At 40.5% G+C, this 17,541-nt stretch overlaps 1 protein-coding gene across 1 annotated transcript; it reads right to left on the reverse strand.

The window, feature by feature from the left end:
• Nucleotides 1-442: 442 nt before the first annotated feature.
• On the reverse strand, nt 443-16,299 carry LOC139473347 (sorcin-like). Its single transcript, XM_071255875.1, has 10 exons — nt 15,860-16,299; nt 8,910-8,984; nt 8,607-8,682; nt 7,722-7,746; nt 7,199-7,220; nt 6,550-6,700; nt 5,857-5,985; nt 4,130-4,200; nt 2,943-3,010; nt 443-1,349 (listed from the first exon to the last, which is right to left on the reverse strand). Exons 1-9 carry the CDS (start codon nt 16,073-16,075, stop codon nt 2,984-2,986), a joined length of 792 nt encoding a protein of 263 aa, XP_071111976.1. The 5' UTR covers nt 16,076-16,299; the 3' UTR covers nt 443-1,349; nt 2,943-2,983.
• Nucleotides 16,300-17,541: the final 1,242 nt, after the last annotated feature.

Here is a 17,541-nt window from a genome sequence, read left to right on the forward strand (position 1 = left end):
CCATTCAGCTCAAACAGTGTTTTTCTTGTCACCATCCTTCTCCTATTCAAGAAAGTATTCTCAGGGTTTTCCTGTGACTAAAGGATATAATTACTCCCCAGGGGGTTTATTCATGCCACTGGGCTACCATGATGGATGTTGTGTGGAACAACAAACAGAAACAACATACCTGGTGAAAACAGGACCTCCCAGCACATGTGTCACCATGTGTTACCATGTGTAGCCTATCATCACTGACACTACCTAGAGTAGCAATGCGCTGTCATTGATACAGTAACACTGCCATAAGTACCAATACCCCTTTCAGAGGTTATTACATGCGTTCCTAATGTTCGTACTATTATTGATGTATGTCAAGTCATACCAGTACTAACAATTAATCAATGAGGTATGTCCCCATACCATGCTATGGATACATGGACACGACCATGAGCAGATGAGTCGTCCTACTCTATCAGTGATGATTTAACATGACCAGTTGTCATAACCCTCTGATTGATGTATTCAAATTTTCCAGCATCACTTTCATTTAAGAATATGGTTATGGAACATTTGAAAGAAATAATCGTTGAATATTCCTGAATGCTGAATCAGCAATTTTACAGCTTTTTCAGAAAGCAAAACTATTTCATAATTTCCTTGTAATTTCTCCAGTTTTACACTTCCAGACTTTCAAGTGAAGTAGAAACCCATGAAGATTCAGGGTTACATTGTGCACTGTTGTCACCTTCACAGTATCAGGAAGTGATCACGAACAATCTCATCGAAATCAGATCTCTACACTAAGATCTAAGGACATCCCATTACAGGTCATGTCAGAATGAACTTTCACAAACTTGGACCAATCAAAGAAATGAAGAACAAGAAGTTGACATCAGCCAATCAGAAAGCAGCTTTCTCAAGCTTTACAACACTAGTTCAACTTCCATTCCAGACTATGCTTCAGAAATATTTTGAATAAGTTCTCGATTTAAAATGTGAAAACTAAACCAAAGAAAATTTTGGAATGTCTAATAGATGGAAGAGATTGTATGACAGTATTGAAAGACTCCGTGTTAACCTTCTCAAGTATGCATGTTAAGAAAACACATTCCAACTGTCACTTTCATGATCTGGTAAGTGAGGCTCTGATTGGTCTGATGAAAGGTCGTTCTGATGTGACCCGTATTGGGATGACCTCAAGATTTTTTGGCAGTAGCGAGAACTAAAATCTGATTTTGATGAGATTGTCATCTCTGAACAATGATAGGACTCCAACAGTCGCTGGTAGTAGGAGTGCTTTATTCCACACATGGCTCAAGATGAATGCCTGGTTGACGAAGTGGATCTTTGGTTTCCATGGTGAGTATCTAAAATTAATCAGGACAGAAAAAACTCAACAGTAGGCCAACACATAAATTTGTTGTCTTATTTCACATTTGAAGAAGTTGAAAACATGGTAGAAAATTCAAAATATTTGTAAAAAATAACAAAATCATTAATGTTATTTCAGGCACATCACATACTTTATGTCTGTATAAGTGTATATACTTGTCCTGTCTCACACTATGCATTTCTTATATTCTTCTACGATCCTATGAGGAAATGTGCTTAAACAAAGTTTCCAGCTTAAAAAAACAACAATTCACCCGAACGTATCCCCACATCACTATGGTTACCATCCAATAGCCAGGTCATGTACATGAGCCGTGCACATCGACCTTACACGACCTGATCACATGTCCAACTCATTCTCTTTCTAATCGCGGTGTTGTGTTTTTGGGCGTGTATTTCCCTTCGACTTTGCATTGTTTGAATGTAACACCTTATAGTATGGGGAAAAAAGGACCAGTTGAGCCCCGCATGTAAGCTTTGTCATCATATTTACTCACTTTGGACCCTCATACACTTTGTTGTGACTGCAGCGGACAGTGTAGTTTGACCTCCTGGTGTTCCGAGCGAAATCACCTGTGCTCTTAACTTACTTCCATAAGTGTCGTCACAGGGAGATGTACCGTTGGCCAAAGTCTAAAACTTAATTAAAAAAGTCCAAGTTGGCTAAACTGTCTCCTGTTTAACCTGGCAAGTCTTCTGCTTCCCTCCCTCTGTTCCTACACTTGAGGATAGCTTTGATGAAAGAGAATGAGTTGGCAGAGATGGACACCTGATCACATGGTGTAAGGTTGACATGCATGGGTAACCATGGTGATTCAGGGATGTGTTCAGATGAATTACTCTTAAGAAGCTGGAAACTTTATTCAAGCACGTTTCAACATAGGCTTGAAGAGGAAAGAAGGAATGCATATTGTGAGACATGATAAGAACATAAGTATACAATTTATAATACAATTTGTACTTTTTATAATAATACACGCAAAATGGCTGAGAAATTGTCAGTAATAACATTTTCAAAATGGCAACCACGGCCAACTATCTATAACTTGGACCAATTTGCACTAAACAATCTTAACGCCTCAAATATTGCAAATTGCTAAAATTGCAATCTTAGCTTCGGCTACAATAACCATTGACTTGCACAAAGTGATTGTTGGCTATGAGCACTGAAAGACACAATGTGTAAGTTTACAGTTGATCCGGACAAATCTTCAGCACCAAAGATCATTAATTGTAGAACCTGAATCAACTTGACAAAATGGGGTGCAAGGTCGTCTGTTACACAGAAATAGTCTGCATTATGTTCACACATGAAGAATGCATCACAGAGTCAGAACATTAATCATCGCAATAGTGAGGCTACAAGCAACTGGTTATCTGGTAAGCATTTTCTTAAACTGGAAACACATGTTTCCTTGGGCTTAAATTTTCCATGTTTAACTGAAAAGACAAAGAAATGTTTTAATCATGGTCTCTCACTCTGAAATTCAGGAACTCCTTTCTGCTGAATCCTTATGATATGAAGTTTGTGTTATGTTTTTTGTGGCCATGTTTGTCTCCATACTTACTGGATGATATATGATGGCCTCAGTAGGATGGTTGGAGAATATCAAAGACACATCACACATCTCAGGAACTGGAACATTTGAATGCTCTTAATATACATCTAATTACAGGAATAGCTGAATCCTTCTGTGTCATGGAACTAAAGCCACTGGTCAGGGGCTGAAGCCTAGTCAAATATCTTTCATTGAAGAAAGCTTCAGCTATGACAGCCCATATGTCATGCATAAAAGCTACTGAAAATGATGCCAAAGTACACAGTCAGATTAACAATGCATGTTTTTGGCACAGACTGAGACTGGCAATGGCTGAGATTTGCTCTGGTGAATTTAGAATGAGCCAGACAAAGCTACAATCGGTACTCTGATATCCCAGTTACATTGGAAAAGGTTTCAATATGTAAATAAATTTGGGTATCCTCCTCAGCATTAACAACAGTGAGTCACCCCTGGAACATGTAGAACACCTGGCCCACATGGACAGGATTACATGGACTAACTAGACCGCATGGATGGGAATGAGACTTCGCTGATTTAAACACTTGCATGTTTTGTACTGATAACAACACTAAATGAATATGTAGGTTAGGTAAGACTAAACTGTGTCACACAACTGGTTTACCAGGCAAGACGTTTTCAGGAAGCATTTTCTAATATTTGAACATGAGCAATTAAGTCTTTGTTTGAAGCTGATTTTCTAAGGCGATGAAGTTACGACTGTACAATTCACGGTATCAGATTCATCTTGGGTTACTGACTTGCTTGGAGTAGGATTTTTTCTTGAATGAAATAAATTAGCCTTTTTCACTTCAGTTAGAATTTGATTACGGTATGTCAGAAGTTCTAAACTTGAAAGCAAGACATAGAAAGAATGAAGGCTAGTTGTCATCAATTTGAACATGTCTGATAATTGCCATACAAATATTTCAAACCATAAATTTTGACATTTTCAGTGGACCAAACCAATGTAACAAAGACCCATATTCTACATTGTCCTTTTAAATCTGTAAAATAGTTGTCAAAAGACAACATTTTAATGTTAACTTAATTTTAACTACTAACCCATATCATGGTACCAGATACAAGTCTATTTTCACTCCAAAAACCTACATATAGAAGCCCTCATTTTCTACCTTTTCTCTCTGCCTGGATATAAGCACAGTGTTAATGTCATCCTCAGAGCGTCTACTCACATCATCATAGCCAAACATGCTCCTCCCGGTCTCCCCTCCGTTGGTCAGGGCATCCCTCTTCCTGAAGGCATCTGGAGACAAACAACATCAGTACCAATACAGGTGTGATAATATTTGTCAGTTAAATAGAGAATCTCACCCGAGTTTCTTTTGATATCAAATATATCAACACAAGTTGATAAAAGTGGGAGGCTAACTCCAAGGCTTGCCGAGGATTCTTTCCACTTTTATCATTGAGTGTTGATATACAATGTATTTGATATCAAAAGATACGAGGGTGACATTTATTTATCATCCAACATCATTCTTCCAACTCTTTCAGTTTGTAGACAGTAAAAAGCAGTGTCTTATGTGTAAAAAGTACTGCTAACAGCTTCAGTAGCAGAGCCATAAGTGATGGCATTTGATTGTGATGTCATGATAACCAATGACGTCACAATGGTCTGCAAAGCATTGTGATGCAATTTCATACTGTGTAGATATCAATTGATCTCACCCAAGTGATGTCTCCTGTGGGAGCCATTTATGGATGATAAACAGTGCGTGTTGTATGCTGATGTCAGATATTTTCCAGCTCACATCTGCCTGTCAATCATCAAGTCTGGACCAGGCAACTACTGGCACATAATGATAAAGATATCCTACTACAACCACGACAGTGAGGGGTATCACAATATGCATGGACCATATGTCACAGTAGATTAGCCGAACTCATAGTTAATATTAATTTGGTCCTTGAAATCTGTATCAAAATTTTATGTGCAGTAAATAAGCCAGACCACCAACCAAATGTTCTCGTCACAATCCATCATCGGAAATACAATATCCACAAATCCGTATTGAATTACGCAAGTTAATACACATGAACGCCACCACATGACCAGTTATCCAAAGGGATTTAGTGCCTGCACACTGAAGGGTACAACCATTGTAAACCAAGGACAAACCAAAGAACCCAAGTGCATATGGTTTGTCAAATTTTATATTTTCACAAAGACAGTTACACATTTCATGGCATATGTTCACTGATATGTGTAGACCTTTTCAAAGGAAACAGATGAGAAACTGTAATTTGCTGTACAAACTGGGTAAGACAAATCGTGGCACAGGTACCAGGTTAACCCCAAGGAATACAATGCATACTGCACTACTTACTGCAGCTTCCTGAGGCAAGGCAGTTAAAAGTCCACTTTCCACCCTGACTGGACTAACAAGTCTATGCAGAGTCAAATCAAAATCGTGTAACGAATTCGACATTCGGTTCGTAAACTGCTGTCCAGATTTCGATCGATTGAAGGAATTGCAAAGCATTTGTACCGATAACTTAGAGTCAACAGATATTTTGACTCATTTCCATATCTTTTAGTGTTTTGAATGAAGGAGCTAACATGATTTGATACACTTAGAGAAGTAAGATCCGTTTTATTACAATATAGATCTTAATTATCGATCAGATCGTCTTCACTAGGACCCGTTTATTTATTTGAAGCAAATGAAAGTGATATGAGAAGTGGAATCTGATTGGTCAATAGTGGGGACATAGAAGGGACATAACTCATAATAGCCACTGGTGTCGCTACGATCAAGCCCAGAAATTCCAGCCTAGTTCGACAAGGATGGATACTGGAATTTTACATTCAGTTAACTTCCTTGCATTAGGAAGATTCGGAAGATGTACTTATTGTGAGTGAGATAGATTATTACAGTTATCCAAACTGAGGCCTTACCAGTATATGCTCGTAGTCTCACCGAGACAGACACAAAATCATCAAATGCCACCAGACAGCGCCCAGGGGGGACAACTCTTGAGTATCTCTTTAATATTGTTGTGAGAGCCTCTTGTGAAATCTGATAGCCTTCAGGGGAGAGAGTGACAGATGTATGTATTATTATGTTTCAAACACAGGATTAATGAAAACTGAAATAACATTCTGAAATTTATAGCAATTTGGACAGTATTACTTTACAGATTTATCAATGTTTTACACAACAAACCAAAAGACATATGATGTAAGCTTGGTGCTGCTAAATGGATATTGGGGTGAAAGAAAGTGCCATTAAATTTTTTTCCCCGTTTCAAACTGCTTTACTGATCTAATAATGAGATATGAAAATTAAACATTTCACCATAACTTGAGAAAATAAAATAATCAATGTTTAGCAGATTTGAATTTTGAATGAAACATTTAAATTTAAAATTAAACATTTTTTACTTTTTTAGACTATGAGTCCATCATAAGCATCATATGCACCAGTACACCTTAAATATTCCAAGAAAAGAAGAAATTTCTTCTTAAAGAGACAAAAGATGTGACATAAAATAAGGACATAATCACAGTTACTTTTATCTTTGACTATGAATACAACCTTGAATAAAGCAAAGGAAAGAATACAAGTTGAGTAAAACCCAAGCAGCCTACCAAACAGACCAGTGATGACCCTGACCAGCTCGCCAGACTCCATGAAGCCCGAGCGGTCAGCGTCATGCTGACAGAAGACACTGTACCAGGCCACCAGGCACTGCTGAAGCTCCAGGAACTCTTCCCACTGCATGAAGCCATCCTGTGATCTCTGGACCAAGCTCAGGGAAATTGGTGTACCATGGTGTAAAAGCCTTTACTTAAACTACTGGGGTTTTTAAAATCATAGAGTCAGGAGCATCAGTGCTCAAAATACACAAAACAATACACATATTAGGAAGGGTATTTATGGATGTCAACTTATGAAGTTGACATCCATAAATTCTCTTCCTTATGTGTATCACTCCTAAATGGCATTCATAGATGAATGCACATATTATTCACCAAAAATCTACCAAAATAATTCAGCCAGACCATTGGACATGTCTGTTGTAAAAGTGGATCATCAGAAACAAAAACAGCTTATCTTGGCCAGTTGAGCACCTGGGTATTGATATCCCTGATAAGAGGCTTTGTGGATATCCTGCCATGCTACCTCCAACATCTACCCTATATACATAACACATATGACTTTACTCTCCTACAGGCAGTAGGTATCGTTTTTCCACTTCCAGGGCAGAGGTGCCAGTACATCCTGCGTCAAGGATACATCCAACATGGCGATCATTATGCTGGCAAGAAATAGAAACAAGAAAAGACATAAACCTGACCAGAGGAAGCAGAAACTAACTATTCTTAGTTTTATTCTTAGCAAAGTCATGTAAAAATGTTACTCCACTCCGTCAGAAGTATTGTAGCTTACTCCATAAAGAAGAGAGAAAGTCTTACTATTCACTGTCAAATCCATCTCTGTGCCTGGATCAAACTAATGCTGTCCATTACTTTGTGTTAGTTGTGTACAAGGTAGAGAATACATGTCATTCATCACACACATGGGAATCTCACAGAGGTTCACTGTATCCACGTACAGCAGTACAGTACAATCTGTCCATTACTTTGTGTTAGTTGTGTACAAGGTATAGAGAACACATGTCATTCAGCACACACACACACACACACACACATGGGAATCTCACAGAGGTTCACTGTATCCACGTACTGCAGTGAAGACCTTATAGAATAAAAATGAGTTTATAAACAGGTGAAATAAGATTTACAAAAAATGAAATTACCTGCATAATTCTCGACTCCAATTGACTGAAATGTCAACAGAAAAACATTAACACGATGAACAGCTGATTACAAACTGAAAATCTTTACAAAAATATCCTGGTTTGAACAATGTCCAAACAATTATGTAGATAGAAATGTATTTTTAACATTATTTATGTATGTTACCATGCAAATCAAATAGACATCACCAACAATGACACAATGCATCTTCCCGAGGCAAGCAAGTCAACTGACCTCAAAAGTCCAGTTTCCGACCTTGCCAAACTATGCTGGAACTTCATAGGTCGATTGTAGCGCCATAAGTGGGCATTACGAGTTATGTCCCTTTTATTGATAAATCAGATTCCACCTTTCACATGACTTGTATTTGCTTCAAACAAAATGGCGACACCCAGTCAAGACGATTTGATCAATAATCAACATGATCAAGATCTATATCGTAATGAAACGGGCCTTACTTAGTGACGTGCATCACATCATTTGAGCACCTTGATTAAAAACAAGAATAGTTGTGGAAAATATATTTCAATGCCCAGTTCGAAATCTGCATGTTGAAATCCATGTTGTTTACGAACCCGATGTCGAGTTCGCTGCACGATGTTGGTTGGACTATGCATAGACTCGTTAGTCCAGAAAGTAACTCCAGAATTCCGGAAAGGTTGAAAACTTTAACTCCCTTGCCTCAGGAAGATGGACACAATGTTGCTGGTCATCACTTGTATGTCTTTCCTAAAATTAGTTTAACATACATGCATAATAATTTGTACTTAATGTGTCATAATGCCATTCCTGCTCATCACCCCCCTACACCCACACCACTAATAGATCCTCCACCATGTCCACAGCTACCATGGAGGTTTTGTCTGCCATTCCTCTTGCCTCACCTCTGAAAAAATTCCTGATAGTCGGTGTGTTGTTGAGAATATTCACCAAGTCCTCAGCTTGAATTGCATTTCTTCCCTAAGAAAAAACAAAATTTGGACATTATCTTGACTATGCTGATAACAACTTTCACAACAGGTTGACTGAACCATTTTACTGTCCAGTTAACATGAACAGCCATTAAGTTGTGATACAAAGAAGAAGGTTATAAGAAGTGATTTATTGTAAAAAATATCCATATTCATGATGAAAATGTTGTTGAATACTACCGTGAACCTATATTGTGATGATTTTACAGATGTTACCTGGTTTTCAGGATTCTTGGACATCTCGGACATGAAAACATGGCGGAGTTCATCTACACTGTTGAACTGGAAAGCCTGAAATACAATTTGAAACATTTTCTAAACAGAACTATGATAACAACTTAACAACAATGTTACAAATTTGCCTGAAATCCAATTTTATTAATCACTTTTTGATCCTCAAGTTGAACACTTTTTTTTTCAAAACATATGTTTACATCAGCACTGCTATGGCAATTTCTAAGCACTCATCATGCTTATACGACATGTATGTTGTGTGTAATTTAAGGAACTGCCCAATCCGTGATATACGCAAACATTTTGCATAGACCCTGAGTCTGGGCCACGCCCTGCCCAAGTCAATACATAATGAGTGTTGCTCAGTCCCTGGATTGGGCAAGTAACTACTGTGTGTATCCCCAGGTTGACACTGGTTGAGTAGCAGCAGGTACATATTCTGAACGTACAATTCAATATTCCCAGGTTGACACTGGTTGAGTAGCAGCAGGTACATATTCTGAACGTACAATTCAATATTCCCAGGTTGACACTGGTTGAGTAGCAGCAGGTACATATTCTGAACGTACAATTCAATATTCCCAGGTTGACACTGGTTGAGTAGCAGCAGGTACATGTTCTGAACGTACAATTCAATATTCCCAGGTTGACACTGGTTGAGTAGCAGCAGGTACATATTCTGAACGTACAATTCAATATTCCCAGGTTGACACTGGTTGAGTAGCAGCAGGTTCATATTCTGAACGTACAATTCAATATTCCCAGGTTGACACTGGTTGAGTAGCAGCAGGTACATATTCTGAACGTACAATTCAATATTCCCAGGTTGACACTGGTTGAGTAGCAGCAGGTACATGTTCTGAACGTACAATTCAATATTCCCAGGTTGACACTGGTTGAGTAGCAGCAGGTACATATTCTGAACGTACAATTCAATATTCCCAGGTTGACACTGGTTGAGTAGCAGCAGGTACATGTTCTGAACGTACAATTCAATATTCCCAGGTTGACACTGGTTGAGTAGCAGCAGGTACATATTCTGAACGTACAATTCAATATTCCCAGGTTGACACTGGTTGAGTAGCAGCAGGTACATGTTCTGAACGTACAATTCAATATTCCCAGGTTGACACTGGTTGAGTAGCAGCAGGTACATGTTCTGAACGTACAATTCAATATTCCCAGGTTGACACTGGTTGAGTAGCAGCAGGTACATGTTCTGAACGTACAATTCAATATTCCCAGGTTGACACTGGTTGAGTAGCAGCAGGTACATATTCTGAACGTACAATTCAATATTCCCAGGTTGACACTGGTTGAGTAGCAGCAGGTACATGTTCTGAACGTACAATTCAATATTCCCAGGTTGAAACTGGTTGAGTAGCAGCAGGTACATATTCTGAACGTACAATTCAATATTCCCAGGTTGACACTGGTTGAGTAGCAGCAGGTACATGTTCTGAACGTACAATTCAATATTCCCAGGTTGAAACTGGTTGAGTAGCAGCAGGTACATATTCTGAACGTACAATTCAATATTCCCAGGTTGAAACTGGTTGAGTAGCAGCAGGTACATATTCTGAACGTACAATTCAATATTCCCAGGTTGAAACTGGTTGAGTAGCAGCAGGTACATATTCTGAACGTACAATTCAATATTCACAGGTTGACACTGGTTGAGTAGCAGCAGGTACATGTTCTGAACGTACAATTCAATATTCCCAGGTTGACACTGGTTGAGTAGCAGCAGGTACATGTTCTGAACGTACAATTCAATATTCCCAGGTTGACACTGGTTGAGTAGCAGCAGGTACATATTCTGAACGTACAATTCAATATTCCCAGGTTGACACTGGTTGAGTAGCAGCAGGTACATATTCTGAACGTACAATTCAATATTCCCAGGTTGACACTGGTTGAGTAGCAGCAGGTACATGTTCTGAACGTACAATTCAATATTCCCAGGTTGACACTGGTTGAGTAGCAGCAGGTACATGTTCTGAACGTACAATTCAATATTCCCAGGTTGAAACTGGTTGAGTAGCAGCAGGTACATATTCTGAACGTACAATTCAATATTCCCAGGTTGACACTGGTTGAGTAGCAGCAGGTACATGTTCTGAACGTACAATTCAATATTCCCAGGTTGAAACTGGTTGAGTAGCAGCAGGTACATGTTCTGAACGTACAATTCAATATTCCCAGGTTGAAACTGGTTGAGTAGCAGCAGGTACATATTCTGAACGTACAATTCAATATTCCCAGGTTGACACTGGTTGAGTAGCAGCAGGTACATGTTCTGAACGTACAATTCAATATTCCCAGGTTGAAACTGGTTGAGTAGCAGCAGGTACATATTCTGAACGTACAATTCAATATTCCCAGGTTGAAACTGGTTGAGTAGCAGCAGGTACATATTCTGAACGTACAATTCAATATTCCCAGGTTGAAACTGGTTGAGTAGCAGCAGGTACATATTATGAACGTACAATTCAATATTCACAGGTTGACACTGGTTGAGTAGCAGCAGGTACATGTTCTGAACGTACAATTCAATATTCCCAGGTTGACACTGGTTGAGTAGCAGCAGGTACATATTCTGAACGTACAATTCAATATTCCCAGGTTGACACTGGTTGAGTAGCAGCAGGTACATGTTCTGAACATACAGTTAAATATTCCCAGGTTGACACTGGTTGAGTAGCAGCAGGTACATATTCTGAACATACAATTCAATATTCCCAGGTTGACACTGGTTGAGTAGCAGCAGGTACATGCTGTGAACGTACAATTCAATATTCCCAGGTTGACACTGGTTGTGTAGCAGCAGGTACATGTTCTGAACGTACAGTTAAATATTCCCAGGTGGACACTGGTTGAGTAGCAGCAGGTACATGTTCTGAACATACAATTCAATATTCCCAGGTTGACACTGGTTGAGTAGCAGCAGGTACATGCTGTGAACGTACAATTCAATATTCCCAGGTTGACACTGGTTGAGTAGCAGCAGGTACATGTTCTGAACGTACAGTTAAATATTCCAAGGTTGACACTGGTTGTGTAGCACCAGGTACATGTTCTGAACATACAGTTAAATATTCCCAGGTTGACACTGGTTGAGTAGCAGCAGGTACATGTTCTGAATGTACAATTCAATATTCCCAGGTTGACACTGGCTGAGTAGCAGCAGGTACATATTCTGAACGTACAGTTAAATATTCCCAGGTTGACACTGGTTGAGTAGCAGCAGGTACATGTTCTGAACGTACAGTTAAATATTCCAAGGTTGACACTGGTTGTGTAGCACCAGGTACATGTTCTGAACATACAGTTAAATATTCCCAGGTTGACACTGGTTGAGTAGCAGCAGGTACATGTTCTGAATGTACAATTCAATATTCCCAGGTTGACACTGGCTGAGTAGCAGCAGGTACATATTCTGAACGTACAGTTAAATATTCCCAGGTGGACACTGGTTGAGTAGCAGCAGGTGCATGTTCTGAACGTACAATTCAATATTCCCAGGTTGACACTGGTTGAGTAGCAGCAGGTACATGTTCTGAACGTACAGTTAAATATTCCAAGGTTGACACTGGTTGTGTAGCACCAGGTACATGTTCTGAACATACAGTTAAATATTCCCAGGTTGACACTGGTTGAGTAGCAGCAGGTACATGTTCTGAATGTACAATTCAATATTCCCAGGTTGACACTGGCTGAGTAGCAGCAGGTACATATTCTGAACGTACAGTTAAATATTCCCAGGTGGACACTGGTTGAGTAGCAGCAGGTGCATGTTCTGAACGTACAATTCAATATTCCCAGGTTGACACTGGTTGAGTAGCAGCAGGTACATGTTCTGAACGTACAGTTAAATATTCCAAGGTTGACACTGGTTGTGTAGCACCAGGTACATGTTCTGAACGTACAGTTAAATATTCCCAGGTTGACACTGGTTGAGTAGCAGCAGGTACATGTTCTGAACATACAATTCAATATTCCCAGGTTGACACTGGTTGAGTAGCAGCAGGTACATGCTGTGAACGTACAATTCAATATTCCCAGGTTGACACTGGTTGAGTAGCAGCAGGTACATGTTCTGAACATACAATTCAATATTCCCAGGTTGACACTGGTTGAGTAGCAGCAGGTACATGCTGTGAACGTACAGTTAAATATTCCCAGGTGGACACTGGTTGAGTAGCAGCAGGTACATGTTCTGAACATATAATTCAATATTCCCAGGTTGACACTGGTTGAGTAGCAGCAGGTACATGCTGTGAACGTACAATTCAATATTCCCAGGTTGACACTGGTTGAGTAGCAGCAGGTACATGTTCTGAACGTACAATTCAATATTCCAAGGTTGACACTGGTTGTGTAGCACCAGGTACATGTTCTGAACGTACAGTTAAATATTCCCAGGTTGACACTGGTTGAGTAGCAGCAGGTACATGTTCTGAACATACAGTTAAATATTCCCAGGTTGACACTGGTTGAGTAGCAGCAGGTACATGCTGTGAACGTACAATTCAATATTCCCAGGTTGACACTGGTTGTGTAGCACCAGGTACATGTTCTGAACGTACAGTTAAATATTCCCAGGTTGACACTGGTTGAATAGCAGCATGTACTTACCATTCTAACCTCACCAATTATGGCTGAAATGATGAAATCTAAAAGTCAAATAAAGATAATCACTGATAATGTTTTTTACTGGTTACATAGTTTACTTAGTTTGAAAAAGGTCCTTATTACAATAATTTTGTATCTAGTATTGTGTCATTTCCAATCAATCTTAAATACAAAAACCTCAAAACTGTTTTAGAAATGATTCCGTCAACTGAAAGTGACTAATATGGGCTAGTATGATGTAGTAGATGTAGATGTTTTTGACACACATTGTAATAATGTTGCTTGCTCTGAACTTGACAGGTGAGGATCATAAACGTGAGTTACAGGCTTCTCAAATGTGAGATAGATCACTAGGCCCTGTCACTCAACAAATCACATGTCCAACCAATGACCGCACAGCACCACACTTTTCTTTCTTTCCACAAGTGAAAAAGGATAAACCAAGCTTCTAGAAATTGAATCATGTGTTTCCTATTTTTCTCCAAGCCACGCATAATGAACACTTATAATGGTCACATGTTGGACATATTGTCCTCGCAAATTTATGACCAGTACTGTCACCATCTGTAGTGCAAGAGGTTGTCCATCTTTAAAAGTAAAATCAACAAACATTGTATTTCTGGAATCAATACAGATCAACACGATCGCATCACATATTTTGAGACATGTCCGTTTCATATGTAGTGAGTGAGTGAGTGAGTGAGTGAGTGAGTTGTGTTTAACGCCGCTTTTAACAGTATTCCAGTTATATCACAGAGTGACAGCTTAATGTGGGAGGAAAGCCCGAAGTGATGCAGGTCTCAGACGTTTACCACTTCGGTGAAACCCACGAGCACTGGTATGGTGCTGACAAACCTAGAAACATAATCGTGGCGAACCGGGATTCGAACCCACAATCATAGGTTTCTGGCATGCCCAAGTTACTCAACTCTGCACAGTGAATCGCAGCGCCTTAGCTGACTGGGCCACCCCTGCCCCCCGTTTCATATGTAGAAGAGACATGTCATTTGTATTATGTGTTTTTTTCTTGTCATCTTGACCTATCTAAACAGTGTAGGTGACCTGTGATGACGTTTCTGATAGTGACAGACTGACAGTGTTGATCTGTCTCGTGATGTGTAGGTGACTGTTGACCCAGCTGACCAGAGATAGAGGTGACCTGAGATCATGAAATAGATTTTGTGGTATCTGTCGTGACCTAGCTGTCTAGTAAATTAGTGGGTGTTGACCTAGCTGACTAGTCACTTAGCTGGTGCTGACCTAGCTGACTAGTAGTTTAGTGGGTGTTGACCTAGCTGACTAGTCATTTAGTGGATGTTGACCTAGCTGACTAGTCATTTAGTGGGTGTTGACCTAGCTGACTAGTCATTTAATGGGTGTTGACCTAGCTGACTAGTCATTGAGTGGGTGTAGACCTAGCTGACTAGTCATTGAGTGGGTGTAGACCTAGCTGACTCGTCATTTAGTGGGTGTTGACCTAGCTGACTAGTCATTTAGTGGGTGTAGACCTACCTGACTAGTCATTTAGTGGGTGTTGACCTAGCTGACTAGTCATTTAGTGGGTGTTGACCTAGCTGACTAGTCATTTAGTGGGGGTTGACCTAGCTGACTAGTCATTGAGTGGGTGTAGACCTAGCTGACTAGTCATTTAGTGGGTGTTGACCTAGCTGACTAGTCATTGAGTGGGTGTAGACCTAGCTGACTAGTCATTTAGTGTGTGTTGACCTAGCTGACTAGTCATTTAGTGGGTGTAGACCTACCTGACTAGTCATTTAGTGGGTGCTGACCTAGCTGACTAGTCATTTAGTGGGTGTAGACCTAGCTGACTAGTCATTTAGTGGGGGTTGACCTAGCTGACTAGTCATTGAGTGGGTGTAGACCTAGCTGACTAGTCATTTAGTGGGTGTTGACCTAGCTGACTAGTCATTTAGTGGGTGTAGACCTACCTGACTAGTCATTTAGTGGGTGCTGACCTAGCTGACTAGTCATTTAGTGGGGGTTGACCTAGCTGACTAGTCATTGAGTGGGTGTAGACCTAGCTGACTAGTCATTTAGTGGGGGTTGACCTACCTGACTAGTCATTTAGTTGGTGTAGACCTAGCTGACTAGTCATTTAGTGGGTGTTGGCCTAGCTGACTAGTCATTTAGTGGGTGTTGACCTAGCTGACTAGTCATTTAGTGGGTGTTGACCTAGCTGACTAGTCATTTAGTGGGTGTTGACCTGGCTGACTAACGATATTTTCAATCACAGAATGCAGTATATATACACGGGATCGGAGGTCCTGCGACATGTGTACCTGGTGTGCCTGAACGGAGAAGACATTCTGTTGGTAATAGTTGCCGTACTGCCCGTAGTGTTGACTCTGCTGCCATTGCTGTTGGTAATTCTGCAGGTGCTGTTGGTTGTAGGCTGGCTGTTGGTATGCTTGCTGTTGTTGATATTGCTGCCCGTACGGCTGTGGCTGTTGGCCGCTATACGGATGCTGTTGGTATGCACCGCCGTAGTAACTCATAACTGTATCTTGTGGGATGAGAACGTTGTGATAAACTAACTCCAAAATAGTGATGTCAGAACGGTCAAAGCTTATTTACAAACATTCGACTGCTAAGGCAACATGTTTTCATAACCAAGAGAGTGGTGTAAGGGAGACAACTCTAATCCGTGTTTATATTGTAAACGGGTTCTATGTTTCACGCTCCTCTGCGCTGTACACTCCTGCGCAGTGGTGACTGCATATGGTTGTAAACTGGGTTTTGCGTCGGTGGGAGAGCGTGCTGTGCTGTGCTGTGGGCGGTAACCGGGGCCCTGTCTCGCATAACACGTTATAACATACCGACACCATTTCAAACAACTTTTCATTTCACGAACTCGTCTGTACGTAGTAATAATCAAAGACAGACGCAGCTTTACATGTATATGCCTAAATTTACACCGACACAAAATGGTGTCGGAAATCCATAAACTGTATCGCGAGGAGGAAATAAAATATAGATGCGGCGCAAGAGATCCGACACGAAACACATCCTTATGTTGATCCAATAGTGGGTGCAGTGTTACTAACATGAATTTTCGAATATTCTGTTTCTGTCTTCCTGGCCTGTTTCCTGACCGACTCGACCCCCGGACGTGAGTGTTGTGTGTACAGACCAACCCTCCGGTGTTAATACAGCGTGATAGGAGAAACGCTTGTTGACATATACTCAACAAAAAAAGTTCCTGTGACACCAATATTTTAGTGTATTTTTCAAACAAGTAAAGTTTGGTTTTCAATATTGTAGTACATGTATGGAATCAAGTCACAAAAACGCAACTGCTTCAGAAAAGCATGCATTCCATGCAAAAGTTGACTTTTATGCAAGCCCCATGAATTTCACTACCCAAGAATGGGTATAAAAACGTGCGTTAACGGGATTCCATATGCTTTGTTTAGCATCGTGTTGACAAAAAACACTCAGAAAAACATCAAAATTACGCAATTATTCAACATTACGAAATGCCACGCCTGTCCGAAAACCTCAGCCACAGCGATGGACGGGTTCGAGTGTACCGACGTCGAGGTGAACGTTACGTCAATCATTGTGTTATGGAAGAAGATCGGTTCGGGGGCGGCAGCGTTATGGTATGGGGTGGGATTACAGCAAGACAGACAATGGACAGCGCTACCGCGACGAGATCATCGGCCCTATTGTTCTACCGTTTTGCGTCGTCATGGCCCAGACATTACCTTTCAACACGACAACGCCCGGCCTCATATTCACTACGTGAATGTCATCCCCTGGTCGGCTCGCTCCCCTGATCTCTCACCAATCGAGCACACGTGGGATGAGATGGATCGGCGCCTTGGACGTCAACCACGTGTTCCACAGACACTCAAGGAACATGCGCCATCAGATATGGACAGATATCCCACAGTACTTGTGCGACGCCTGGTCCATTCCACGAGACGAAGATGTGTTTCTTGCATCACAACCAGAGGTG

The sequence above is a fragment of the Haliotis cracherodii genome, unplaced genomic scaffold (assembly GCF_022045235.1).
Source record: "Haliotis cracherodii isolate W230 unplaced genomic scaffold, xgHalCrac1.p SCAF_28, whole genome shotgun sequence".
NCBI lineage: Eukaryota > Metazoa > Mollusca > Gastropoda > Lepetellida > Haliotidae > Haliotis > Haliotis cracherodii.

Bases quoted from the DNA above. Each gene is read 5' to 3' on its own strand.
- LOC139473347 (XM_071255875.1), bottom strand. From the start codon at position 16,075: ATGAGTTACTACGGCGGTGCATACCAACAGCATCCGTATAGCGGCCAA. The intron at 7,747-8,606 runs GTGAGGCAAGAG...TTGACATTTCAG, and splicing joins TATCAGGAATTTTTTCAGAG to TCAATTGGAGTCGAGAATTA. The intron at 7,221-7,721 runs GTAATTTCATTT...ATTTCTTGCCAG, and splicing joins TGGAGTCGAGAATTATGCAG to CATAATGATCGCCATGTTGG.